Source organism: Phacochoerus africanus, chromosome 14, assembly GCF_016906955.1.
Source record: "Phacochoerus africanus isolate WHEZ1 chromosome 14, ROS_Pafr_v1, whole genome shotgun sequence".
Lineage (NCBI taxonomy): Eukaryota > Metazoa > Chordata > Mammalia > Artiodactyla > Suidae > Phacochoerus > Phacochoerus africanus.
The window spans coordinates 58,024,186-58,051,982 of record NC_062557.1 but is presented as its reverse complement, the minus strand read 5'-3'; the positions used below and the strand labels follow the sequence as shown (position 1 = coordinate 58,051,982).

The following is a 27,797-nucleotide window of genomic DNA, read 5'->3' as shown; positions in this document are numbered from 1 at the left end:
CTGGGATGGGGGGAGTGTTGGGACCCACGGCCAGGCCAGCCGGGTGCAGCAGGGACCAGCAATAGGGCCTTCAACCCTCAAGAAGCTTGTCAAACAGGTCACAGCCAAAGCCCGCAGGTGCTCAGGGCTTGGGTGGAAGGAAACCCAGGGTCAGGAGAGGAGGTCTTGGGCCCAGAACTCATGGAAGGATGGAGGGCCAGTCGGGCTGGCCCCATCCAGCTGGACCCTGAATTCTCAGGCCTTGGAGCAGGAAGGGGTTGCCCAAGAGAAGGCAGCTGGAACCCTCTGGTGCCACATGACAATCTGGCTGGATGCTGGAGCATCCTGGAGGGTATTAGAAAGAACCCCCACCCAAGCCCCCTCCCAGACTGCTGTGTCCACGGCTCTGGGCCTTGGCATGGAGATTCCTGGCTCTCGGGTAATTCTAAGGAGCAGCCAAGGCTGAGATGTGAGAAATGGGAACAAGTTAAACTGTTTCACTGCGATGGGAAGATGCTGGCTGGGGGCAGAACGGGGAGAAGGCCGCTGGGCCCCCTACTCCTGACTGCGGAGCCCAACAAAACGTCTGTGGCCGAGAGGGACCTCCCCACAGTGCAGGGCGCTCCAGATGGGGGTCCCCTGACATGAGAGTGGGGAAACTGCCAAAATCCCAGGAAACTCTTGCGATGAAACCACGCCCCTCGCCTTGGAGCTTCCACCCAGGAGCCCTTGCAGGAGGTGAGGGCTTTTTCTGAGAGCTTGAAGGTACCAGCTGCAAAGGGCCTGAGAGACACTTTGCTTTCATTCACCCATCCCTCCGCAGCTTTTCAACTTTGTCCAGCCAGTCCTGCCTGACAGGTTAGAATGTTCTCAATAGAGGTTTGTTTGCTCGAAGTATCTCATGAAAGTCAACACTGAATAATGACTTGATTAAGGCCCCAGGGAAGACAGAGCTGGAAGGACCCAGTCCCCGGAGCTCCCTTCCAATACCTGCCCTGTGACTGGGTGGAGAGGGGACCAGAGAGGCAGATAGCAGGGGCACCAGGCTGTCGGGGGCCGGGACAGTGGACTGATTTGGTTCCTGGCAGTGATGCTGTGAGAGAGACTGGGGCCATGTCTGAGCTCCTTAGAATGATGTTGTTGATTAAAAGTGAAACGACCTGCACACACATGTTATATACACAGCGTATTTCATCTTTGCAGACTTCACTGGGAGGGGAGGGCGTGCTGAGCATGGGGTGAGGGGAGCTCTTTGCCCTCCCACAGGCTGGCCTTCGAGGTGAGAATGGCTTTGGCATCACAGGTTTCGGGCACACCCAAAACTCCTCTCCCTGCCGAGCGGCTTCCCGGCCCTCTGTGCCCTGAAGGGTCTCTTGGGATGACTGTCTGGCAGGTGCACAAAGCCGGTTACTGTCTCTTTAAATAGTAGAGGCTGAGCTGCTCTCAGGCCACCATGACATATCCCAGCATTGGCCCAGCCCCTGAATAAACTGGATGGACGCCTGGTCTGGCTTCAGTCACAGGGAGCACCACCAGGGAACATCTTGGGGATCCTGGCTGGAAATAGGGGGCTAGATCCTCCAGCTGCCGGTGCCTCTGCTGTCCTACCCCAGGGGGCCTCGCCCGCACACTCCTCGCGTTTGATTGCAAAGAGGGCCGCGTGGAGGAAGGGGTTACACCGTTTGGCCTGGTGAGTTGTCCTGGCAGACCATGCCTCTGGATGGTGTGTGCTTGTGTGTTACAGAGAGCTGCCCCACCCCACCCACTGCAAACCACAAATGGACGGGATTGCAGGGGAGAGGGCGCGCGGGTGTTGGAATTGACCAGAGTCAGAGAATTTCTACAATCCTCGGTTAAGAACTGGATAGATACTGGCTGGGGAGGCAAGAAAGACCCTCTAGGAGCGTCTAGAAACCCCAGTCCCTCCAGAGTTGAAGGGAGGAAGGGGACCAGGTGCGCCTTCCTTGATGGGAAACCGCTCCCTGCACACAGCCGGCAGGTGACCCTGGATTGGTAAGCAGGTTAGGGAGAAGCTTCCACCTGTAGTGGAGCCCTGGGTGTGGCCGAGCTGGTGACACTGCACGGGGTGGCATCCAGTCTTCCACCACTGGGGGCTGGGCAGCTGGACAGGGGGGTTCAGATGTCCCCAAACTCCCAGTGTGGTGTGATCTGACTAAAATACTGGGTTCAAAGGAGAAGAAGAACTGAGCTACGCCTTACAGCCTGTGCACGTTTCTAGATGTCTGCACTTCATTTAGAAAAAAAGAGAAAATCCCCAGTTAAATATGCTAATATTTATAAAGTGCTTAGAATAGTCCTGGGCACAGGGTGACCCAGTCAGTGTCGGTTAAATAAATACAAAAGTCTGAATGGCCTAAAGGGAGACAAATAATTCCCAGGACAAACCTGGCCTAGAACAGGCCCCTGGAGGACAGCGATGACGCCCACGTCTTCAGCGAGCGCTGCTACCTACATTTGTGCTTTCAATCTATGGGACTGATGAGCAGTTTGAGGTGGGGGTGCAGGCTTGCCTTGAAGGGTTGTTGGGAGGATGAAATGTGAAATAACAATGATAACAATAAGGCGGACCTGTTACTGAGTACTGATCCTTTATTTTGTTCCAGACAGCATGGTAATTCCCTCACACACTCTCTCTTTCAATCAACACAATAACCCTTTAAAATGGGCATTCGTCGTCCTGTTTGCAGATGAGAAAACCCAAGCTTCCTGAACTTGAGCTAAATGCCCCCATCCACAACCCTGGGTAATCAGGTTTGTCTGAACCCAGAGCCAAAGTGCCTAACTCCTGATCACACCACCTCTCCTGGCCCACACCCAGGCCTTGCCAACGGGCCTGCCATATCACAGGCACCGAACAGAAATTTTACAAAGATTCTTATTTTTCATCCAAGCATTTCTGAAAGGCCATTGTTTGCAGAATTTTTCCAATGATTTTTACTTAACAATAAGCCTGTACAATTAGCTACAGTAAGCAGCTGCTTCCAAATAATAAAAGAAGTGGTATGGGATTATTTGAATCGCTTCAAGGGGCCCGTGTTTTTGCGACCCAGTACGCTAGCAGGTGGCCGTGTCCTGTGTATGACCTGCTGCTTTAGTAGGCAGACGGTTAATACCCGCCTTAGGGCTGGCTCCCCGTGGCTGCATGGAGGCTGGCCCCCAGAAAGACTCCATGGGGCGCCCTCAGCCTGTGCCTGCCCGCCCGGAAGGGCTATCCTCTCTCCCCGTGATGCTGGGCGTGCAGGAGGCTATGAATCAGCTGATTTCCCTGGCTGCTCTTCCCCCACCTCAAATGGTCAACTCCCCACCCTGTGGCGGGGGGACGCCAGCCGAGGCTGGGCGCCAAGCCAGGCCAACTCGCCTGGAGCGTCCCGGTTGTGGTCTGAATTTGCCCAGGCTCAGAGGACCCCACCCCAGGGCGCGCGTCCCGCAGTGGGCAGGCCTCTGCCGCTCCCCTCACTCCCACCCAGGCAGCCCCGCTAGGTGGGTCGGGGAGTCCGAGGCGCCTGGCGCACGGCCCCGGCGCAGACAGCGGGGGCATACCAGGTGCGCCAGGACCCGAGAGGAGGGACACTTGCCAGCGCCGAAGTGCCACCTGTCCCCTATCCGTGGGAGGGAAATCCAGGCTGGGTCCTCGCGTGGGTGCGGTCCGAATGCGTGCGCCCCCATGCCCTGCGCTGGGCCCCCGCGGGGGCGACCTCTGGCGGGCTTTTCCCACGTGGGCGGAGCGGGGAGAGGCCAGTATTGGGTCAACTCTTGGTCTCTGCGACTGAGCCGGGGGAAGAGGAGGTGAGGAAGCTCACCGCCTCCTGGTTTGGAGTAAAAGTCGCCGCGGCTCTGTAGTCATCGACTTTCTCCGGGGACACAGCGAAGGCCGCGGAACTGTGTACTGTCCTCCCTCCCCTCCCCGCGGCCCCCGCCACCCAGCCCGCGCTCTCCCCTCCCGGAGTCCCGCCCCCTGCACACGCTGACCCAGGGACACACCCTACTGCAGCGACGCAGACAGGGCGTTGTTCCCGTTAAAGGGGAACGCCGGGAGCCTCCCTCCGGCCCCTTGCTTCGCGCGCGCAGCCCAGCAGCGCAGCTGTCTTTGCGGACGCCAGCAGCCCCGCGGCCCTGCCGAGTTTGTGCCTAAGGCCACCCTGAGGATCTGTGAGGACCGGGGACAGCTATCCCTTTGGGCTGTAAGTGCTTTGGCAGGGAAAGTGGAGGAGATGGAGGAGAAACGTGGGCATCCTCCGTGGACCGTCCCAGAACGCGCGGAGCAGTCGGGCTGGCGCGGTCTGCGAATTTTCTGTCCCGGGCGCAGGCAGACCGCTGCCCGTGCCGCTTCGTTCCTGCGGGGCTTGTAGGAATGCGGTGTGCTGTGCCTGATGGTCTGTAAACCGCCAGGGGCGCGGGTGGCGGCGTCCGGATGTGGGGCTGGGGCGGAGCACTACTCGCCTGCTGGAGAGGCGCCTACTCGGGGCCTCATTGGCAAAGCAGTCCCTGGGGTGGACATCTCGGGGTACTGGGCCCCGGCGGCCCCCCAATTTCTAGTCGTATATCCAGTCCCCTTTCTCTTGTTCTCCCTCGGCAATGGGAGTCGCTGTGTTTAATTTAAACCTCCTGGGAGGCAGCGGAAAACCGTGCTTATCTCCTTCTGCACATTCCAGTGTTTCTTTGAATCTGTTGCTCTAGCAGAGGAACGGAGGGGCCTGCGATCGGGTGACTTAAAAACTCAGTTATTGAAACGTTGTCTCAGGCCCAAGACTCTGTCCTGATTAGTCCCCTAAACGCAGCTGTTCATCACAAACGTTCAAATCCCACGGCTCATCCGGGTCTCCAGTCCCCGAGGTCTGTAAAGTGTGGGGCCAGGAGCACGCAGTTGCAGATAGATGACCTGCCGGCTCCGACCGGCTGCGCTTCTCCTGAGACTCAGCCCATTACCTCCGCCTGTCTTTCCCACTAGACACTTGCTCCCTTCCATCCAGGCTCCTGGGCCCCTGTCGCGGGAGCGCAGCGGCCCGGCCCGCAGGGCTGCCTGGGAAGCGCGCGCGGGGGGCAGGAAGCGTGGATCCGGCAGCTCTTCCCTCTCCGCTCTCGCCAGCTCTGCGCCGTCTCTCCCGGGCCGCCAGTGGCGATGCCGAGCTGTGCTGGGCTCAAGACGGCTCCCTGCGCTGGCAGAACTGGGTGGAAACTTGGAGCTAACGGAATGCGGAGTTCTGGAAGCTGGGAACCCGGCTCCCAGCCGAGCGCTCTCCCTCCCAGTACAGCCGCCGGTGTCCCCGCGCCCCTCGCAGAGACGGGGGCGCCTACCCGTCACCCCCACTTCCACTCCACGGGGGAACGCGCGCTCTCCCCGCTGCCCCCTTCCTCAAGTCGGGATGCCCCGGGAGTGCCCGGGTGGGTGGAGGCTTGCGGCGGCCTCAGCTCGTCACTCTGGAAATACCTCCCCCCTGGGTGACTTCGATGAGCGTAGCGAGCGCGTACCACTTGTTTTGATCCAAAAGCAAAAGATGTTCCGTCGCAGGCAGGCCCAGCGGGCTGCAGGTTGGGGATGCTGCGGTCCGCTGCTGCCCTCTCTCGGCGGCTGCCGGGCGGGGCGGGCAGGCGGGCGCGGCGCCAGCCTGGGGCATTCCGAGCGCAGGAGCCTCCCTCCGCGCCCCTCCCTCCCTCCCTTCCTCCCTCTCTTCCTCCCTCTCTCCCGCTCTCCGAGCCCCTCCCTCCCTCCCTCCCTCTTTCCCTCCCTCCCCCGCGCTCGCTCGCTCAGGCCAGTTCGCTCGGCCCCCTGTCCAGTTGGGTTCTTTCTCTCCTGCCAGGCAGAAACTCCGCTGAGCAGAACTTGCCAGGATGCTTCTCCTGTTGCTCGGGATCATCGTCCTCCACGTCGCGGTGCTGGTGCTGCTGTTCGTCTCCACGATCGTCAGCGTGAGTGTCCGGCGCGCGGCTCGAGGTGCGCCGGCGGGCGGGGGGGCCTGGGGCTCACCCGGAGCTCGGCCTCCGGACGGCGATTCCAGCTGCGCTCCCTCGGATCCGTTGTCGTTTGCAGACGGCGAGTCTCAGACATTCCAGGGCGTTTTGTAGTTGCTGGCAGTCAGCCCCTTTTCAGTTGTTTTGAGAAAACCAGAGCAGATTCCGGCAAGGAAGAAGCCAGCGCTGGCTGGGTTAGCGGCTAGCGGCGCAGGCCTCTCTTTTAGCGGAAGAATTTCGGTGCCATCCAGCCCCGCCCCCTTCATGTGATAAGTTTTTTTTTTTTTAAAGCATTTTTCTTGATGCAGGTTCGTTCAGGAAGGAAGTGGAGTATTTAGGAAAATGGCATAGATCAGATGGGAGGCTTAGTTCATAAACCAGCCTTTAGGACTTGAAATTGGGAAGTTACACCTGGCTTTTCCTTAGGAGTCGGGAGTGCCAGGTCTGCTTTGTGATGGGGATAGGGCACCTTCTTAGGTAAGCCTCCTCTATTTGGAATAAGCCATCTGTACAACTGTGTAACCAAACCATCAAACATCAAGCTCATTAGGTTTTTTTTTTTTTAAACAAAACAAAACAAAAGCTGCTCTCGCAGCATATGGAGGTTCCCAGGCTAGGGGCCACCGGCCTACGCCAGAGGCACAGCAATGCCAGATCCAAGCCGAGTCTGTGACCTACACCACAGCTCACAGCAACGCTGGATCATTAGCCCACTGAAGCTCATTAGGTTTTAAACTCATTTTCCTAAAGATGAGCATGGACTCAGGCAGTTTTGCGACTGTGGCCCTAATAGATGGCACGATCTCAGCGTGGTATTTTTGCCCATTTCCAAGGCTGAGAAATGATTGCACTGGGGACTTGCGACTGGGTTTGTCTGGTTCCAGCATGGTGGCTTGTGCAGTGACACCGGGGAAGTCAGGGAAGGAGAGTCCACTTGGATGCAGGTGTCCTGGGTTGAGGCCCAGGCTTCTTCTATAGAACACACGTCTGCACATCACTACTTGTGTGTGTGTGTGTGTGTGACTTTTCTGTTTCCAAAGTGCGTTTTCCTTGCAAGACCTTGGCCCTCCCCTTACTTGGTGTCTGGGCTAGACCTCTCGCCTTTCTCCAACATGACCGAGACCTCTGGCCAGGCAGCCCTGGGCAGGGCAGAGGCGGGCCCCGCAGACGGGTTGGTGCTCTTGGCCTCCCCGTGGCCTCCTCCCTTCCCCTTTCCTGCACCCCTCCCCTGACTTAGCACATCTGCTTCTTTCTAGCAATGGATGGTGGGCAATGGACATGCTACTGACCTCTGGCAAAACTGCACCACCTCCCCGTCGGGCAACGTGCAGCACTGCTTCATGTCGTCAGCAAACGGTGAGACCGGGTTTTTGTTCCACAGAGCTGTCCTTACCTGTCTGTGACATGTTTCTCTGTCTGGACCTGGCATCATGTGTTCTTGGAGGATACAGCTGGGGAGTTGTTGCAGGGGTGGGGCGGGCTGCCACAGGGGCAGGGAAGCCAAGGTAGAAAGAGAGGGGCTGTGGCTCCCTGGCTGTGCTGAGATCCTGGGGCTCGCTGTGCATTCTCTCTACCTAGAGAGAAGCCCTGGAGCGCGCCCCCCCCCCCCAGTTATCACTTGTGAGCAGAGAAATGTAGACACTGATGAACAGTAATGATGCAAAACCTGAAGCAAAGCCCACTGGGAGTTTTGATCCAACTGGCATCTTTGGTCTGGTGGCAGAAATATTCAGGAATGTCCTGCATCTTTCTGGCACAGTGATGGAGGGGCCATCCCAAGGATAGATGGGCCAGCTTTTGGTTCCCAGTTATGGGATGTCTTGTGCCTCAATGATGTCGTTTAGCATCAGAACTCTCCAGTGCTTCCTCTTTGCAAGGTGGGGCATTGAAGCTGTTTCCAAAACCCCAAGCTGAGCCCGGAAGTATTTCTACCCTGTCCTCGACATCGTTGCTTGTGAGATAGGGGACCCACGCTCTCTTGGATTCAAAGAGGGGTTAATTGGCAGCGGAAGCACGCACTTAGGTATTTCCAGCATCCAGAGAAAAGGAGGGCTCAGTAGAGATCTGGTGTCTTTGGACGTGCAGAGGGATAGGTACATAGGATGTATTCTCTTGGTAGCTGGACAGTGTCTGGTGGCAGCATGGACACTGGAAGGATGAGGGCCAGGCTTCGCGAGGTCTCGTGTTGCAAAGGATGTGTCACAGGCTGGAGAGGGAAGTTGCTGCAGATCTGACAGAGCTTTCTTGACATCCTGGCTTTGAAGACCAGCAAAGTACAGGTTCCAGGGTGGCTGCAGCTACTCCTACATCAAGTATTTCTGTTGAAGATGCTACCCAGGGAGAGAAGTCAGTTTAGGGGCAGCTCCACAAAGCGGGTAGGGTAGTGGGCCCTAGTTCTTGGCTGGCACAACTCAGATTCTTTGCCAGCCTTTCCTCCTAGGGGCTCTGTGCCTGACAGGCTGTCACTGAAGGGTCACCAACCAAATGGCTCGAACCTCAATATAAAGGGAAACTGAGAATTGTTGTCGTTTCTGTGGGGAGGAGGCCCAGGGATGGAAGACCCTGCATTGCGTTTCCACTATCCCGGGGAAGAGGGGAAAAAGAAAGACCCCAGTCCTTATGGAAGGGAGCAGTCCTTCATCTTTTTTCTGGATCTGCGAAGGATGTTCAATTAAAACCACCCTGGAGGGTAGCACAGTGAGTTGGCAGCCAGGTGGATGAAACACTCAGGCGTGTCATCGGTGCATCTGCCCAAAGCACTGCTTGTCCCCAAAGCTGCGGCATCCGTGGGTTCCCCAGGCTGGGTCTGGCTGAGGTTCCCTGAAGACTCAGGATGGGAGGCTCCCTGCTCACTACTGACACCTGGTGGCCACGAGTGGTGACGCCACTGGAAAGTGCTGTTCTTCCTGAGACCTCTGGCCCCACTGTTGCCTCGCCCAAGTGGCATTTGGCCATGCGGAGTTGGCAGGGAGTTCTGGACTCTTAGGCACGGAAGGGGCAGTTCTGGCAGGCGTGTCCCTCCCCCGGCTGGGTTTCAGCAGAGATGAGTCGGCAGAGCAGCTGTGATCTAAATCGTGTTCAAATCGCCTGCAGGCAGGATGGCCGGCTGGCCTGCTACTGCTTCCCGAGGTGGGGAAGGCAGTCATTTCCGCCCTGGCAGCAGCTCTCAAGGAGCCCCAGGGGTTCTTTCAATCGGGAAGCATCCTATCTCTCAGCTGGCTCTGGGTGGGCGAACGTCATCCTCTTGGGTTCATCGACCATGGCTTCAGGTTGTTCCTCGTGGGTCTTTAAACACATCCGCGAGATTGCTTTCCGGGGGACCCCAGACCCCGCTTCTCCTCCACACCTGCCTTCTCAGCTCCCCCAGCGAGGGCGTTTGGAGGAGATCTGGACACTTGGGCTGATCCTATGTCAGAAGTTTCCATTTAGGCTTCTCTAGTGGTCTAACCCTGCTGTCGCCTTCTGATGTGTCAGCTTGTACAGTCCTCGTTCTGATGAGGGTGAACCCCTGCGCCTCTTTAGCCTTGTCAATTGGGTTTAACCCTTTCTGTGCCAGACAAGAGGTGAAAAAAACCCACATGAACTCTGCTAGTGGTAAAGCATTCACGCTCGTCGGTATTTGCTCTCAAAATGCTTCAGACGCACTTTTTATTTAAGTGATTGAAAATAATTCGTTATTAATACAGGTTTGTGAAGACTACACTGCGGGCATATGAAAATACGCACACAGGATTTACTGTTTTTTTTTTTGGTTTTTTTCTCTGAAGGAGCTTGCTTTGCATGTGCAGGACGGAGATATCATTCTGCCTTTTTTTGTTTTTAACGTATGTATATGAATAGTGCCTCTTGCCGCGTTAACTGAATGACAGTCAAACATCTATGTAATGGAGTTTGAAGAAGACCTATGAGAGTTTTCCCTCAAGCCCCCTCTTGATATTCGAGTAGTTTCAGATTTCTCACCCCCTGCCCTCAACTCTGCCTGCTTTTCCCATTTCCTAATGGTGTTTGCATCCTTTCTGGCCCCATCCTGGTCCCCGCTGCAGGTGGAGGTGAAAGAGGCTTAGTGGAGGGATATGTTTATCATGCCCTCATCTCGAACGCCTCGCGGCCCAGTGCCTGTTGGGTCCTGAGCTCTGTGATGAATCGCTGTGAAGACAGCACAGGTCAGGTGCCCGAGTGGAAGTGGAAGTGCGGTTTCGTGGGAGGTGGGATTTGAGCCGTCCTCCAAAGGGTGGGCGGGGCTTAAATAAACACGGGTGAGAGAAGGAGGCTGTTCTCTAAGGAGGCAACGGCGAGACTGAAGCAAGGGGAAGGCAAGACGAGGACCTGTTACAACGGTGGGCTCGTGTCCCGGTCGGCATTAAGGTTGACGGCGTGAAACAGAACCTCTTCCGATGGTAGTGACTTAAAGAAGATTGTTTCCCTTTCTTTCCAAAGCCATGTGGGAGGAGGCAGTCCAAGCTAGGTAGAGCAGTTCCATGAACTGTCAGAGTCCCAGGCACGTCTTAGCTCATTTCTTTGTCATTCCTTGGATTTGGTCCTTGTCCTCATGGATCAAAAGGCTGCTGGGGCACCGGCCATTTCATCCATGCTTCAAGCCATAGGGTAGAGAAGGCAGGAGGAGAAGGATGTGTCCCCCTCCCTCTTCATGAAACATCTCCAGCCAGACCACACACTTCTGTTTCTCTCTTTTACTGCAAGTTAGTCAGAGTCACGGTGGCCAGGGAGGCTGAGAATGGCGTCATTCGGCTTCATGGGAAGCTTGGCTTCTTGAGTCACAGAAATTTAATAGCAAGCCCTTCCAGGTTCAAGCCTGGCTTGAAACATTTCTCTGCAAGGCTGTGACCACCCTCCTTCAGAGCCAGTCATACCCTTTTACAGCAGCTCATCAGGGTCCTGGGCATTGTGTGTGTGTGTGTGTAAATGTTATTTCGTGTTAGGAAGTTAGTGTGAGAAACAAATAGGTCCTGTCTGCCTGGAATCAGAACGTGGAGGCTCCAGATGTGGCCGGTGGGGCTGGAGAGGCAGCATCCGCTCAGGCCAGCATCCCTCCAGAGACAGGTGAGGCTGTTTCCTGGAGTCTTGGCTCTCGAGCTGCTAAGAACTGAGCATCTCTGGCTGGGATCAGGGCATCCCCGGTCCTGAAGGTGCCTGTCTGCCCCAGGGCTTCACACTACAGGTGTGTTCAAAATCTCCTGACCCAGAAGGTTCAGCAAAACGTTTGCCTTGCCTTGATAAAGCTTTTTGTTTTGAATGCGCCCAATGATCCAGATATTAGCTGGGACGGTGCGGCGCTGGCCTCTCTGTCAGCTTCCGAGCATCGAACTGCGGCTGGCCCAGGCAGGGTGTAACTTCCCAAGTCCTCTGTCTCAGAAGAGAGGGGCACACTTGTTCATGCTGAGGTGTGAGGCACATAAAAGGCACACATTCGTGAAGCATTTTCACTTTGTAAAGAGGAGACCTTTCAACATGAAAGCCTGGAGGAAGGACTCAGGCTTTCCTCCTGTCTGCCCCAAAGCATCCTGTGTGACAGGGCAGCCAGACACGAGCCCTCCCATTGCTCAGGGGGCACCGGCCAGCCCTCTTCTGCACTGTGCGTGCTGGAGCCGAGCAGGTGACACTCAGGGCTTCCTCACGGCCGCTGGGAGCTCAGGGCAGCACCTGACCAGTGCTCGGGGTTGAAAATTAGAAAAAAAAATAAGTCTCGTGTCTCTGGAGCCCCTGGCTTAAGCCCCCCACGTCTGTCGTGCCTGTGATGTCTGTTATTCCAGACTTGTCTCAGTTATCTGTTTGGTGGCACTGTCCCTTCGGCAAGGACACAGACCACATCCTGGTCTGTGGCTCAGCTTTTGGTCAGAGTTTAGAAAACACGGGAGGCCCTCTGGCGGGTTCATGTGCTGCAGTTGAAAATCTTTGAGGGTTTCCAGGCTGGCCGGCAGGCTCTGTCCCAGTCATGGCCTTGACTCGGCAGGCCCTGGGGGGTGCGAGGTCGCAGCGGGGGTTGGGGGGGGGACGAGGTATCCCAATGCTGAGGTTTCAGCTCTTGGTCTCTCATCAGATGCCAGCATCTGATGCTGTCAGAACCCCCACGGCCCTTAAAGCTCAATCTCTGCCTTTTCAGAAATTTAAACTGCATCCCCAGGGTTTTACCAGAGTTGAGAAAGCAGCTCTTATAGTTGAGGAGCAGGTTTGGCCATGGATGTTGGGTTTTGGTGCCTGGGAAAAGGGTGTCTGGCACGAAGCCTTCTGAGTGTGTGGTCAGCACACTCACGGACCCTGACGCTGGCAGGGACCCCAGAGGCCGTCAGGTCCATCTCCCTCCCCCGCCCACCAGCTTCAGACCACTTCCACCCCCGCAGGGTGCTCATGCTTCCAGTGTTGGGGAGCTCACTACCTTTCAAGAGAGCCTCTGTCATTTTCAAAGAGCGGACAGCATGGTCCCTTCATCCGTTCTTCAACGTGTGGAGCCCATCCTAGCACTGGGCAGAGTTCCAGAAGCTGAGCAGACGTTGCTGAGCAGGGAAGACCCTGCCCCTGCCCTGGTGGGACAGTAACTTGGGGGTGTGTGTGTGACATGAACGAGTCACCGTGGGCAGTGGACAGTCAGTGCTCTGCAGAGAGCAAGTCGCCAGTGGTCACGGAAGGCCTCTTGGTGCCAGAGTCGTGTGGACGGAGGCTTAGAAGGCGGGAGGGACCTGTTGTATGAAGAACCACAGGAAGAAAGTTCCAGGAGGTGATGGGAGGGGCCCAGGTCCTGAGGCAGGAGGATGTGGGTGTGTCCCCATCACCGGGCCGCAGGGCTGAGCGAAGGGGACCAGCCGATGGCCGGGCCATGATGCTGAGGACAGTTTGGCAGCACTGGAGCAGGAGAGCAGCCTGATTGGATGTGTTTTGAAAGCCCCTTCTGGCTGTTCCCTGAGAAAGTGGAACAGCAGCAAAGCACTTGGACTTAGGGAATCTGGCCCGGGGCCAAGATCTGGGCCAGAAACTCACATCTGGGATCGTTACTGTCCCGGGGGATATTTGAAATCACAGTGCAGGGGCATAGCTGAGAGGCGAGGCACAGGGAGCAGAGGGCCCAGAGTGGGGCGGGGGCCCCCTGTGGCTGGCGGGGCAGGAGGGAGCTGTTGGAGAGCTTGGGGAGGAGGGGCCAGTGATGTGGGGATGCCAGGAGAGGCCGTCATTAGGAACTCAAACTTAGCTTGGAGTTCCCTGGTGGCTCAGTGGGTTAAGGACCTAGCATTGTCACTGCTGCGGCGGGGGTTCTGTCCCTGGCCTGGAACATCTGCACGCTGACGCTGAGGGTGCAGCCAAAAAAAAAGCATTGCTTAGCTAAGGCCACGTCTGTGCCCTGAATCTCCTGTCATTTCTGGTTGTCCTCGTTCATGCCTGGAGGGCCGGACCTGGGTTTCGCAGGTCGCCAGCTTGTCCTCAAGGGGTTTAGGCCCCACTGTGTCCCTGCATGGACTCTTCAGACCCTGGAGGCTGCAATTTTATCTTCCAGGGACTTCCCTCTGGTGATGCCTCCTTCCTGTGGGCTCCTGCCCCCTGTCCCCGGCGCTGGCCTGCAGTTTGGCGTGGCAGGTGGACGGGCAGAGACGGGGGGACTCCATCGCTTTGCTCTCCCTTTCTTGCTCCCCCTCCCTGGCTGCGGGTTCCAAACCTAAGGCGGCAATGTCGATTCATCCCTTAGATCTCAGACATCCGGTGGGATGTGGCAGCGCCCCAATGTGTTGTGGGGAAGCCCAGTGGACAGGCCTTTCCGCACTGGGTCTGCCGCTAATGAAGTGGGGGCGGCTGCGGGCAGCAGCCCCCACCCAAGCCTCTGCATCCTGGTGCCGCTTCCTCTTCTGGATGTAACTGTGACGTTGGCGGGGGGGTCCCCACATGGACGCAGCCTTTGAGCCGAGCCTGGCAAGTGGGCGGGAGGTCAGTAGGCGTGGAAGGCCAGGCGAGTGGGTGGTTTCCTGTGGCTGCTGGGGCTGTGTGTTCCCACGAGGCTTGGCCCTTCTTTTTATATTTTAGGAATTACAGAGGAGAGAGGCCTCCGATGGTTTTTATCTGGAGCAGCCTTTTAAACCCCCAGGTTGTCCCTGCTCCATGAGCACAGCTTGTGATCAGCAGTTAAAATGCCTTTCTCATTCCCAGCGCCTTCGCCTGCGGCCAAACCCAGCAGGTCCAAGTTTGGTACCAACTTGTTTGGTACCAGCACCAACAACAGAGGTTCTCCTGATCGATCAACTTGAAAAACACTACAGGAATTCCTGTTGTGGCGCAGCGGAAATGAATCTGACTAGCATCTATAAGGTTGAGGGTTTGATCCCTGGCCTCACTTGGTGGGTTAAGCATCTGGCATTGCCGCGAGCTGTGGTGTAGGTCACAGACGCAGCTCAGATCCTGCATGGCTGTGGCTATGGTCTAGGCTGGTGGCTACAGCTGCGATTCGACCCCTAGCCTGGGAACCTCCATGTGCCGCAGGTGCGGCCCTGAAAAGACAAAAAGACAAAAAGCAAAAGCAAAAGAAAAGCATACAATGTGGAAGTTAGGCAGGCTGTGTTGAAATTTTTTTAATTAATTAATTTTTTAGTGGCGAGATGTCTACTGGCCTGGAGCACTTCTTTGGCCATCGCGTGTCCAAGGCGGGCAGGTCCGTACCCTTGACCATGGAGCCCACTCTGCTTCTCTGTTTAATCCCCTGCCGGGCTCTGTCCTCCAACAGTCCATTGCGAAACACAGCCTCCCCTGATGCTCCTGTGACTAGAGTTTTCCAACCACGGAAAAGAGGGAGGAAGCCCGACACAGCTGAGTATCTCCGGTAAACTCAGCCTCTGTAACGGCACCAGAGTCCCAGTTTGGGTCTGAAGACCACTTAGGATGAGCTGCCTGGTGTCAAACCCAGCTCTAAGTTAGCCTCTGGGAAACGGTTCCTGCGCCCACCAGGAAGCCTCTTGGTGGGAGGCCAGGTCACTGTGTGACAGTGGCAGGTGCAGCCTGAGGGCCTTGATGCTCGTGTTCGCTCCTTGGCCTGGTGCACGCACCCCCCACCCCCACAACCCCATGACTGTGAGTTGAGAGCGCCTCCTGCGTGGCCCCTCCCCTCCTGGCCAGGGTCTGTGGGCCGAAAGCCCCCCGTGGCTTTCCCCACTCATATGCCTCTTGTGCGGGTCACAAGCTGAGTTAGCCTGAGCTGCAGGCCGATTTCAGAGCTTCCCGCTGGGCTGGATCAGGGGAGGTTGGAGGCCTGGGCGGGGACCCCCGCTGGCTCTGTACAAGCTCCCACCAGGGGGTGAAGCCTGGGGGCAAAGGCCATGCGGTTAGGATGGAGGCTGCTGGGCAAGGCAGCCACCTCTGCATGACAGCATCTTGAGAGGGAGGGAGTCTGGTGGTTTGAGGGATGGCGGTGGGGGGAGGCTTGAGGGGCGGGGTCCAGGCCTCGGGGATCCTATGCTTTTGGAAAGAGCCCCGCTTCTGGTGAATGGGCAGCACCAACTCCCTCTGGGGTGGTGGTGGTGGGGGGTCCACCCCTGAATGGCCTCTCCCCTCTGGCTTGGCCTCCCCAGCGGATGCTCTGATGCAGCGGCCACTGGCTTTCCTTTCACTTTCCAGAAAACCCATTCTATTGAATGAGTCCAAGAGCTGCTATGAAGCATGAGAGTGCAGTCCGAGGTGGGGAACGGGTGCCCAGGGCGGTGGCCCCAGGCTGGACAGGAAGGATACAGAGGGCGCAGAGGGGCTGGTGCATGGAGGGTGTTTCACTCCATCCCAGCCGTTAACTCTGCAGAGCCTGGGCCCTGGGCTAAGAATACAGCTGAGGGGGCAGAGGCATTTCCTTCATTGCTTGGCTGCCAGGGCAGGAATCTGACCTTTGGGCAGCTGGAGCTTTTCCCTCTGCTGGGGGGTCGAGGGGGAGGGGGTGGTCTGCTGGCAGCCTGGGCCCGGCCCACGGCAGAAAGCTGTCAGCTGCCCCATGGCCTGACACCCTCATCAGAAGAGCAGGTCTGCAGAGGGTTGCAGGGCTTTGGATTCCTGCACTCAGCATCAAGGCTGGAGATGAAAATGCTGCCTCTGGGGATTCCGCAAATAGTTCCCCGGCATCCGCTTGGGGCCAGACCCTGAGCCGGGCCTGGGGCCTGACAGTGGGGGCCGATCCTGGGCTCTGCTAATGACCCTGAACTTGCAATTCTGGGAAAAATGAGTATCGCTGCCCTGGGGCTTGGGCAGAAGTTCCGATTTGCCTCTCAGCGTGTTGGCCTCACACTGAGGTCAGCTGGTACAAAGCAGGACTGCAGTGGACAGTGTTTTCCCTGCACCAGGTTGCCCCTCAAATAATTGTCTTCCGTCTACCGGGTTTATTTGGCTGCGGCAGAGGCTGGCAGAGCATAGTCTGCTGGGTCCAGTCGGGCCCAGCGCCTGATTCTGTCAAGAAGATTTGCCCAGGTGAACGGGCCACGCCCCTTCGCTGACATCCTGACCAAGGTGGAGTTTGTGCTAAGATGGCAAACTTGACCTTGCGAAGCTGCAACTATTTCCGGTCTGACTCTTCCCAGGTACGGTGCCAGCCTCTGGGCTAAAGATTAGCTGTGAACTGATATCAAAGTTGTCTCGGACTGTTTTTCAGAGTTCTGGTTGGCGCCCTAGAATGTGGCTTCTGTGGACACTGGGATCCCACTGGGGTCTTTACTTGGTGCAGCCCAGATGGAGGTGGCTCAGGAACTGTCCCCTGGGGCCGTGGGTAAACTGCGACTTTCCCTGCCCCTCAGCGCAGCCTTTTAATGGGGTTATTTGTGTTGTCCTGCAACATTCCTTTTATAGCCATTCTTTTTTTTTTTCCATTTTAAAAAACTTTATTGAAGTCGAGTTGATTTATAAGGTTGGAATCTTTTCTGCTCCACAGCAAAGGGATTTAATTATTCACCTACCCACATCCATTCTTTTTGAGATTCTTTTCCCGTAGAGGTTGTATATCAACTCCTTTTTTTTTTTTTTTTAAATCCTTACAACAATCCTATAAGAGGGTTAGTCCCTCTTGTTAGAAGGGAAGGAGTTGAGGCCAAAAATATGCCAGTAGCCAGTGAAGCAGGTGGTGCCCAGGCCTGTTCTCAGGGAGTGTGGGGCCTGAGCACGGTCTGGGCCACCGCCTGTACTGTTAAAACCATCCTTTGCTGAAGAAATGTTTACTTCTCAACCCTGACGCCCATCAAGAGATTATCGGGAATACTGTTTAAGATTTTCCAAATTTATCTTGGCTGGTGCGTTTTCAATTTCCACTGTCTGTTTGCCTTTAGTCGTGTTTACATTATGGCGGCTTCTCTTGAGATTTATTGAGATTTTTCTTGTTGCCTACTGCATGGTTGTAAGACTGTCCCGTGTGTGTTTGAAAATGATTTACAGTCTTTGTTAGAGGGACCGAAATTGTCCATACGTCTGTTGAACAGAACTGGTTCATCTGTAGCTTTACCGTATTGGGCACTTCTCGGCCCATGGAGCTCCCGGGCCAGGGCTCAGATCCGGGCTGCAGTTGTATGGTATGCCACGGGTGTGGCAGTGCCAGATCCTTTAACGCACTGTGCAGGGCTGAGGATCGAACCTGTGTCCTGGCACTGCAGAGACGCTGCTGGTCCAGTTGTGCCACATCAGGCGTTTCTGTATTTTGATTTATCCATCCTGAGAGAGGTAGCCTGAAGTCTCCCACGAGGATGGTAGCTTTCTCAGTTTCCTCTCGTACTTCAGTTATTTTTGTTTGTTTGTTTTATACAATTTTTCCAGGCCAGGCTATCATATGCCCAAGGGTTTATGCCTTGTATTTCTTCATGGTACGCTGGATCTTTCCTCACAATGAAATAGCCTTCCTTGGCCATTTTCATCTTCTTCATTTTGGACTCTTATTTTATCTGATGCTGCTGTTACAATACCTGCTTTCTTTCTGGCAACATTTGCCAGACGCCTCTTTTTAAGGTCTTTGGATTTTCAGTTGTGGTTGGTTTCCGGATCTCTGGGTCAGCCTCTGGGTAAGGATTGCGTAATTCAGGATGGATTTCCACGTCTTGCAATGAGGGACTCAAACCCATTCACGCAGACCGTGCTCGAGGGTATAATTGGACTTCCTCTCATCATGAGTGTGTATTATTTATTGTGCTTAGGATTGAAAACGTTCTTTTTCAACTTTGTATCCCCAGAGCCCACCACGGCGCTTGGCTCAAAACAGAAGGGGTTCAACCAAAAGCTTCCTCAATCCCCTCCCTCAGATCTGATCCAAAGACCCGCTTAGGGCCAGATCACTCAGGGGTGATGACGTTGGCCTTAAACTTCAAACTCTTGGTGAAGGAAGTTTCGGAAGGATTTAGTTACCTTATTACATCTAAGGGGCTTCTCCTATTCATGTAGGTTTAACACGTACGACTTTGAGGTCCGCTAGAAGTTCCTGTCGCTCGTGACGCTGGAGTTAAGACTAAGAAAAAGTTCTCAGGACCAGAGAAGGGCAGCCAGGAGGTCACCTGCAGCCAGCCGTGCTCCTTCTCAGAACATTCCCCGGCAAAGTAGAATCACTTCCAGTTCGAGATTTGGGGTTCAGATTGTCCTATGGTTCTAGCTTCATCTCCCAGAGTGCTAGATAATTGGTTTATGAAAAATAATATTGTGGCAGCCTTAGCTTTGTTGCAGACCATTCGTCTAGAACAGCCACGTCCTGGGAGTAGTGGTGCGATGAGAGCCATAGAGAAATGGGCCCAGGATGGCTCACAGGCCATTAGATGTCACTTCTTACCTTATTGGACAAACTGCAATAAGGTCCATCCCAGTGCGAAGAACAGCAGAATGGAGTGGGGGGCCTCCCAGCGTTGGCTGTGCCAAGGGGGATCATCCAGATGTCTCTGGAAATCGCCTCCAGAACAGAGGGGCTGGACTAGTTCATCTCCCACGCTTCTTTCAACTCTGAGATGCTTCCAATCTGTGTCTGGAAACATCTCCTGTGAAAGTCTAGTCACGGTTCCTCTAACCAGCACCCTTAAAATTCTGCCGCGAACTCCCTGGAATGCAAACCATTTCACCCCTGTGAGTTACCGTCCATCAGCTGTCAGGCGTGGTAAGCTCTGGTGTGCGTTTGTTGAAGCCATCAGCCAGTCACGGAGCAGAGTGGACCAAACCCTTGATCTTCTCTCATCGATTTTCTTTATACAGAGCAGCACCCGCCCCTGCCATTCTTGGGGGCTGGGAAGGGAAGGATGCAGGTGACAGGTTGGCGAGGCCCCTGGAGGCATCCCCCCTCTGCTGCCTCTTGGCCTTTTCTTCCTGAAATGACAGGAATTGGCAGGAGAGGGTGAACGACTGGGCTCCCTTGCTTGCTCTACTTTCAGTCGGAAGCTTGGAGATTTGATCGCAGGCCGGGGGCTCAGCGAAGATGAGGACGTGTCCTCTCTGGTCCTATCTGCCCATCAGACTGAGCACGGACTGCTCTGACCTCGGGCAAGATCGGCAGGGCCAGCGGTTCAGAGCTAAATAAAGCATGCTCTCCCCATCTGCACTTTCTTCCCGTTGTCTGCGAAATTCGTTTTGGCTCCGACATCCTGTTCTTCCCACCACCCTCACGATCCCCCCCTCCTTGGGGATGTGATATTTTCAACAGTGGGAAACGCTTCTCAGAATACAGGGCCTCCAAGAAGCCCTTCAAACCCCCTGAGGGCAGGAAGAGAGGGGGCAGAGGGCAGGGCTCAGACCCCCCTCCCCGCAGCGCAGGCACATCTGTGTAAGTAACACATTTGGCTGGAAGAATGCTAGAGGATTCAGTATACTTAAACCTTAATTCCTAGTGGTGGGAGTAGGTCTTTTCATATAGCCTTGTCTTAACATGTCTGCAATTAAACACGTATTCTTATCTTTTTTGCTTCTGAAAGAAACCACAAGGAGTTCCCTGGTGGTTCGGCAGGTTAAGGAGCAGGCATTGTCACTGCTGTGGCTTGGGTTGCTGCTTGGTTCTATCTCTGGCCTGGGAACTTCCGCATGCTGTGGGGACGGGCAGAATACACACACACACACACACACACACATACACACACACAAGAAACCATGAAATAAAGACTGACTTTTAAGAGTGCAGAAGTGGGGCGCTCCTGTTGTGCCTCAGCAGGTTAAATACCCGACATAGCGTCTGTGAAGATGTGGATTCGATCTCTGGCCTCGCTTGGTGGGGTAAGGACCCGGCATTGCCGGTGAGCTGTGGTATAGGTTGCAGATGCGGCTCAGATCCGATGTTGCTATGGCTGTGGTGTAGACCTCGGCTGCAGCTGTGATTCAACCCCTGGCCCAGGAACTTCCATATGCTGCAAGTGCAGCCCCTTAAAAAAAAAAAGCGCTGAAGGGAATAGTCTGAGTTCTGTTTGCAGAAGGGCTGCTGCCGGTGGGGGGGACAGGGCTTCCGGCAGTCGCATCCAGGCCCCGCCCCCATGGCGGAGCCCCGCCCCCAGCCCCCTCCGCCCGCGGGGCTGACTTTTCCTGACCCTCCGTCTCCTCCCTCAGAATGGCTGCAGTCCGTCCAGGCCACCATGATCCTGTCGGTCATCTTCAGCGTTCTGTCTCTGTTCCTGTTCTTCTGCCAGCTCTTCACCCTCACCAAGGGGGGCCGGTTTTACATCACCGGCGTCTTCCAGATCCTGGCTGGTAAGTTGGGGACGGCCAAGTCCACGGGCGGGGGTGGGGGGGTGGGGGCTGGGCTCCCCCAGCCCCATCGATGCTCCGTTGGAAGAATGTGGCTCCAGAATGCGGGTGAGGCCACCCCCTGGGTGGATTTTGTACAGCGCAGGTGTGCAGCTGTCTGTGTGTGAGTGAGTGTGTGTGCATGTGAGAGGTGTGTGTGCACGTGTGTGTGTCTGTGTGTGCATGTGTGTGTGTGAATCTGGCAACCCTCTGCTTCTCCACGGAAGGAGGTGTGTAGGAAATAGGACTTGGAGGCTCTGGAAGGAGGATCCCTGCCCAGGGTCGGAGCCACAGCATGGACACTTAGTCACAGGAAATGCTGAGGACCCGCTGGAGCCCAGGCCAGTCTTGAGGGCAGGTTCCGTCACTCGCCTCGTGCTGCAGGAACGTCCCTGCTTGCACGTGGAAAGGGCCGTGCTGTAGGGCCGCAGTCGCCCCCAGGTCCTCATTGTCTCTGAGCGGTGATGGAGCCCCTGATAAATTCTCCCTGTCCTTTCCTCCGGCTCCTGGGGGCCGCTGGGCCCCAGGGTACTGGCACCCCCCTTTCCGTCCTCCTGGTGTAACCCACCATCACTTCCAGATGTGGGGCCATGACGCCAGGGTCTCCTTCACCTCCTCCCGGAGCCGCCTTTGAGCTGCCCCTTGGTGCGGATTACCCATGCACACCACGTGCGGAGTCCTGGGTGTGACATCTGCCAGCTCCGGTCCCTGCGTTCTGTCTCACTTGGTCACCTCTTATCCTGTATCCACTGACGGCCAGGTGCCTGAGTTGGCGGGCGCTGGAGAGACACAGAGGCAGAGGGGCTGGATCCTGGGGTCCAAGCCAGTCCCTCAAACCCCACATGAGCCACAGGACGTCCGGGGGCCGTGACATGTTCTCCATCCGGCCCCTGGGTGGCTGATGGGGCCGGAGGTGGCGTCTCTTGTTTAGTTGTCAGAACATCCGTGCTGCCAAATCACCAGCCTGTGCCTAGGAGCAGTTGGTGGATGGTTGAAAAACTACCCACATGTCCTGGATGGATGGATGGATGGACGGACAGGCAGGCAGATGTAATGGCTCATACAGGCTCTATGGCAGGACACAGCCTGAAGCTGAATGTTGATGACCCTTCTCTGGAAGCCAGAGACTTCCTCTTTCCTGGAAAAAGGGAGTAAGCCAGAGAGCTCTTTCTCATCAGATACCCGCTGCAACATTTCAGTTTGGAATTTCAGCATCAAATGGCGCTTGGCTACTTGTGCAGGTCTCCTTATCCCAGCTGCGCGTCTGGAGTGGTGCCAGCGTTCTTAAGGTGCTCGTTCTGCAGCGAGGTGTCATTTCGGGGCACCCCGGAGCAGTGATCATTACTCACCCCACTTCCAGAAGTAACCCAGGCAACTAGAAGGCATGCTGGGCTTTCTTTTCCGTCTCCCTGTTTCATTTCCATCAATGTCGATCATCTCCATTGCAGCAATGATTCCATCCTCAGAAAAAGGGAGAGAGACTTTAGGAACTGGGTCTGTACACACTTGTTATTTTACTGCTAAAGAGCTGAGACTTGGAGTGGAAAAGGGAACACCCAGCTCGTGGTGGCCCTGGTCCCGCCCGTCCCACAGGGACCGAGTGTGTCTGGAGTCAGGACCCGCCAGAGCTTTTAAGAAACACAGCATCCCAAGCGGAAATGCTGCTTATTACCTGATCTTTCATTGCACCTGATTTACGATGGAAGATCCGTTTAAACCTGCACCATTGATGACTCTCGGGGTCCCCGACATCTGTGATGAGTGAGAGTGGACCTCATCAGAACAAGTCAGACTGGAAACGTCGGGCTGAGAGAGCTCAGCGTGGGAGGGACTTCTCAGAACAGGGGGCACCTCATCTTCCTCCTCCCCACTGAGATAGTTTAGCTGAAAATTCTCTAAAAGTGTCATTTTTGGTTGAAAACCAAAGTGCAGGGTTAAGTACTTCTGTTCAGCCCAAACACTCTTAGGTATTAAGGTTCTTCTCTTCTTCCAAAGTTCATTGGCCAGTTCCCATTTGTTGGACGGTTTGGATTTTCCTGCCAAGTCGGCACCAGCCTTTCAGAACTCTGCCCTGCAGACCTCCGAATTTTGAAGCACTCGCTCTGTTCCTGTGCCATCCTCGTCAAATCTGGCTTCTTATCTCTCATGGGGCCTCATTTTTGGTTGTCAGCTTGTCAGTTTAGTGGTCCCTGGGTGAACAGGAAGTTCTCTGCCGTTGGCAGTGCTGGTCCAGAATAGTGGTGGCTCTTGGTGCATCCCTTGAATGTTCTGTGCTTCTTCTCTCCAGTCAGAATGATCTGAGAGCCGGTCTTCCAGCAACCTCAGCTCTCTAGGATGTGGGGTTTGAATGTGCAGCGAAGTTGAGAACCGAGAGAGTCAGGGAGCTCCCTCAGAGATTTCCTAACTCTTAGATGTCCGACCATCCCAAGCCTCCTTGGTCACGTGTGTTTCCCACACTCATGGCCTCTTAAGGATCCAGTAACTAGAGGCACGGTTAGGGGAGGGTTTTTGGGGAGGAGACCTGGGGCAGCCGGAGAAGGTGCCGCTGCACAGCCAGGAGAAAATCGGGAAAGCAGAACCATCACATGGAACACGCAAGTGTAGCGAGGAAGACGGAGAGGAGGGAAGGAGGAAGAGAGGGAAGGAAGGAGAGAAGGAAGGAGGGGCCTACGGTCTTGGGATGTGCAGTCTGCACACTCGTTGGCCCCCTTGGCTGGGATCCACGCAGGACAGAGACCTCTCCAAACACTGAAGCCTTTTGTGCGGCAGCAGCCAGGGTCTGTGGGTGTCCTCAGGGCTGTGGGGGCTGGATTGTTTCTGCGAGGCTTCCCTTTGGAGGGCCCAGCTGTGGACATTTGAGGCACACGTGAGCGGGCAGGGCAGCAGGTGTGTGGGCCCCCCGGGCGGACTGCATCCCCGGGAGCCGTCTCCGCCCGGCCCCAGATTGCAGCCCTGCAGGGGCCTGGCTGGCGCATCACCCGCCGCCGCTTCATCATATGCCCAGTCTCGACTTTAAGAACCAGCTTCCCTTGATTACATACTTCTTAGGTTGGCTGCTTCCTGAAAGTTTGTTGGTTTTTTTTTTTTTTTAAAGGATACATTTTTTAAAATGCCAGGCTTCATCGCTGGAGGCTCTCATTTCCGTGTTCTGGGCTGGGGCTGCCCCCGGGTGACTCAGATGTTCAACCAGGATTGGGAACCCCTGGTGGAGCCATTGAGCTGCCCCTGATCCCACTGTGGGGTCTTCCAGGGTGCTTTCCCACGGACAGCACAACGCATCATCTTCCAAGCCTTCTTCCCAGACAAGGGCCGCCCCGATCCTCTGTCTGGACTTGGGAGCCATTCTTCGTGTCGAGACCTGTCGCCACCTGTTCCCAGACGGTGCCGACCCTGGCCTTGGCTCCGTGGGGGCGAGCTGTACTGGGTGGGAAATTCAGGGAGACCCTGGCCGCGTGGTGATTTTCTTCGCTCGCCGCACCCAGCAGCGAGCTCCCCGCCGCCACCAGGGATGCCCTGACTGTCCCCCGCCCCCCCGGGTCCGGCGACTGGCCAGCGTGTTCCCTCAGCAGAATCACACCCAGGCCGCCTGTGTCTCGACCCTTTATTGTGATAAAGAGGAACGGCAGGGCTGATAGGAGGAGGTCCCTGAGGCTCTTGGACTGTTCCCGTGGCTTCTCTTCCCTTGGTTTCACATAGATGGTTGTGGACATAGGGTGTTTACAGTCAAGTAATGTGGGGGGCGGAAGTAGAAGCCCAGGGTGTTCTGAGTGGATCCAAGAGAGTCTGAGTTGGGGACCACATCCAGGACTGCTGGTTCTGGACGAATCATTCCAGATGTCGTCCCGGGGGGCGCCCGGAGCGGCCTCTGGAAATGCAGTGGGGCTCCGAGCTGCCGAATGTGCGGACGCTTCCTGGCCCACTTGGCACCTGGCTGCCTCCTGCCCTGGCACCAAAGGAGCTGCTTGCAGGGAGGGCCCCCTGGGTATGTATTTCTGAGCTGTGGGCTGACTCCCTCCCCGCCTCTCAGGACCCTTGCTCAGCTCCCTCTTTGAACCAATTTCCTCAGCTTCCAAGACCTGGTTACCTAAGCGAGCCCACCGATGGCCCTGCCAGAGCCCCCCAGCCGCACCCCGTGTCCAGCTCCCATGGGCTCTCCACTGTGGGGCGTCCACCAAGACATGGTGCCCATCTCTCTTTCTCTGCCCACAGCCCCATCCCTGGGCAAAAGCCAACTTCTCGTCTGGTCCTAAATCCGGTGTGGTCTTTGTGACCATAGCTCTGGTCCTGTTTCTCCTCTGCAGAAGGTGTGTTTCCTGCCACAGCTCTGTCCAGGGCCACCAAGGCCCTCTCTCCCGGCCTCGGGGAGCACTCCAGCCCCTCCATCACGGGGGCTCTGGTCAGGACCTGCCTGGGCGTCCAGCATACTCTCTGTCTTTCTTGCTGCTCTACCTGGCCTTCCCTTCACCTGCGCCCCCCATCCTTGGACGCAGGTTGCACCCATGTCCCCGTCGGCCTCCCCAGGCCCTGGTCCTAGTCCCAGGGCCTCTGGTGTTTGGCTCTCTCTCCCCCCCTTGGAGTCACATCCTGCCATGTTGGAAGTCTCCACTGACCCGAGGTGACCTGAGTGTCACCTCCGTTTCTGGTTGACCTCACCCTAAAGGTGGGGGCCGTGTCTGGTGGATCTCGGTTCCTGCCCACGCCGGGCTCTCATTCTGGGTGGACTGAGCCAAACAGAATGGGGGGTGGGGGGATGCCTAGAGAACACCCCATTCCTTCCTCGGCCTTGGCCTCCTGGCTGTTCCTCCCAAACGTCCTGGGCCTGATCGCGCCCCTGCGGTTGTCGCCACCGTTAAAGAGGCTTGAGGTCCCGTCTTCGGGGACCATTTCCAGGGATCCTGGCAGACCCCGCCATCCCCAGGCAGCGGAGGAACTCTTGGGACGCGGGTGGCCCGCGCCTCTGTGCTGTCCTGATAGGGCCCGCGCCCTTCCACATACCTGACCTTCACCCTGCACTCAGGGTCCCTGCTGCTGTCACTTGTGTGAGGTCAGTGGCCTCGTCTTCTCCATGGGGACCTTCGGAAATGCACCTGCACCTACTGGGGGCTGAGAATTCGCGTCACAGTCCCCTCGTTGGGAGAAATGTTGACTTTTCGGGACTGTTCTCTGAGGCTTCCTGCTCTGTTCGGGGCACATCTGTTGCTTTAGGTACAGAGAGCCTGGCAGTGACCTCATCCCTAAAACACACGTCCGTCTGCAGACAACAGTAACTGCAAAGCAATGTCCTCTCATAGGCTTTGCAGGTGTATAAGCTTACGGCTTTATCGAAGCAAAGCATGAATTCTGTTGCTTGTAAGATCCCCAGGCACATCATTCAGCCGTCGAGTCTGTCACTGCCCCGTGCATCTTGCCTCTGTCCCACCCTCCAGGTCATAGACGTGACCCAAAGTGTTTTCTCTTGATGTTTCTTCTTTGCCCACGAGCCCTGGTGCGGCTGGTCCTCCCAGCTCTCACGGGGTCTCTCCTGCCAATGCTGGTTACACACACACCCCACGGGGACGCTGTGCCAGCAGGATGGGCACCATCCTGCCCAAGGTGCTGTCCGCGCCTCCCGCCTCCCTCGGCAAGGCGCCCCCAGGAGCGCTGTGCCCTCCGTAGGCGGGTCAGAGTCAGTCTGCGAGACAGACAAGAATTAGCACTTTGGAGAGAGGAGCCGCGGACCTCGTGGTGTGTTTTCTGCGGCTGGACACCGCCGTCTCCCTCCCGCAACGGTCCGACGGCGGTGACGTCCCCACGGACGGACGCGGCCACCTTCCCGTCTCCCGGGCTGTCTGTAGGTAGCAGGTGCTGGAGCCGATCCCACGGGTCCCAGGACCCTTGTGTGGTCCTCTCAGTGGGGCTGAAGGAGTGGGCGTTTTCTCCCTCTGACTTGCACAAGGACAGTCTTATCGGGGCGGTGAACGTGACATCGTCCCACTTCTGCACTTTGTCCCAACAGAACTGCAGTGTCCAGGAAAATAGCCGGAATAGCAGTGAGGTTAGATGTAGGTGGTCCAGCCCCTGGGGGCTTTGGAACCGCAGGAATCCCACATGCTTGCTGGACTCATAATAGAGTCCCTCAGAGCCCGTCAAAGGGCCTGTTTTCTGGAGGGAACAGAGCAGGCTTTGTGCGTCCCAGGCTGGCGTCCTGACGTCAGCAGACCACCCCCCACCGTCCGAGGGGGTGCTGACGGTCACTGTGGGCCTGGCCTGTCGCACGCGAACTGGCCTGTCCGAGGTGGAGGCTTTGCTCATCCCTCCCACACCCGGGGCTGCTTGTAGACAGGGCGGGGGTGAGGGGTGGAGGGCAGGGGTGGGGAGGGGTGGGCTGGACCTTCCTGTAGATGCAGCACCGCTTCCCTCTCACCTTTGTTTGGGTTCAGACCCAACTTTGGGGGACTGGGAGCGGTTGAAAGGGACCAGGTGCCCTGCAGCTGGCTTGTGACAGCCCCGCCCTTGGCAGCCCCACCCCCAGGAGTGTCCTGTGCTTCCTCCTTGTTTCCTGCCCGCTCCTGACTCCCCACCTGGTCCTTGGCTCACCCGGTGGTGCCTGCAGGTGGGGCTCGCTCTGTGCTAGCTGTCCGGCCAAGGGTCCACGCGGCTGCCCTGGGCTTGGTGTCAGTGCCACTCAGGAGACGGTGTGTCCGTTCACTTTCCTGGTTTCCAGTAACTCCACGGTCTGTGGGGTGGTCCGTGGTTTCCAGGGGCCCCCCCACGCAGATCAGTTTCCACCACCACCTGCATTCTCACCGGCCGCTCGGGTCGATGGGGAGTGGGGGATGGTTGAAGGGAGTGAGGCAGGAAAGGGATGAGGGACCTTGGGGACGACGGCCTGGGTCACGGCGACGGGCTGCGGAGAGCAGATCATCGCTTGCGTTCCTGGACCCTCCATCTCAGCTCTGGATCTGGCCTCCTCCTCTGCAGCCCGCATCCTTCTCTCTAAGAAAGAGAGACAGGTGCCCGGTGTGTGTGTGACTGTGTGTCTGCATGTGTGTGTGTCTGTGTGTTTCTGTGTTTCTGTGATGTGTGTGTGTGGTGTGTGTGTGTCTGTGTGTGGTGTGTCTGTGTGTGGTGTGTTGAGGTGTGTCTATGTGTCGTGTGTGTGTGTGTATGTGGTGTGTGTG

At 56.4% G+C, this 27,797-nt stretch overlaps 1 protein-coding gene across 2 annotated transcripts in view; it reads left to right on the top strand.

The window, feature by feature from the left end:
• Nucleotides 1-1,496: 1,496 nt before the first annotated feature.
• The window catches only part of PMP22 (peripheral myelin protein 22), a 28,233-nt gene continuing 1,932 nt past the window's right edge, over nt 1,497-27,797 (top strand). Inside the window, exons 1-4 of one of the 2 annotated variants that reach the window (XM_047757670.1) lie at nt 1,497-1,669; nt 5,799-5,907; nt 7,206-7,305; nt 20,461-20,601. In XM_047757670.1, the coding sequence (XP_047613626.1) occupies nt 5,830-5,907; nt 7,206-7,305; nt 20,461-20,601 (319 nt within the window). In that variant the 5' untranslated portion in view covers nt 1,497-1,669; nt 5,799-5,829. Of the gene's footprint in view, nt 1,670-4,009; nt 4,182-5,798; nt 5,908-7,205; nt 7,306-20,460; nt 20,602-27,797 lie in introns of those variants that run through there. The other variant, XM_047757669.1, reaches the window with a different exon arrangement.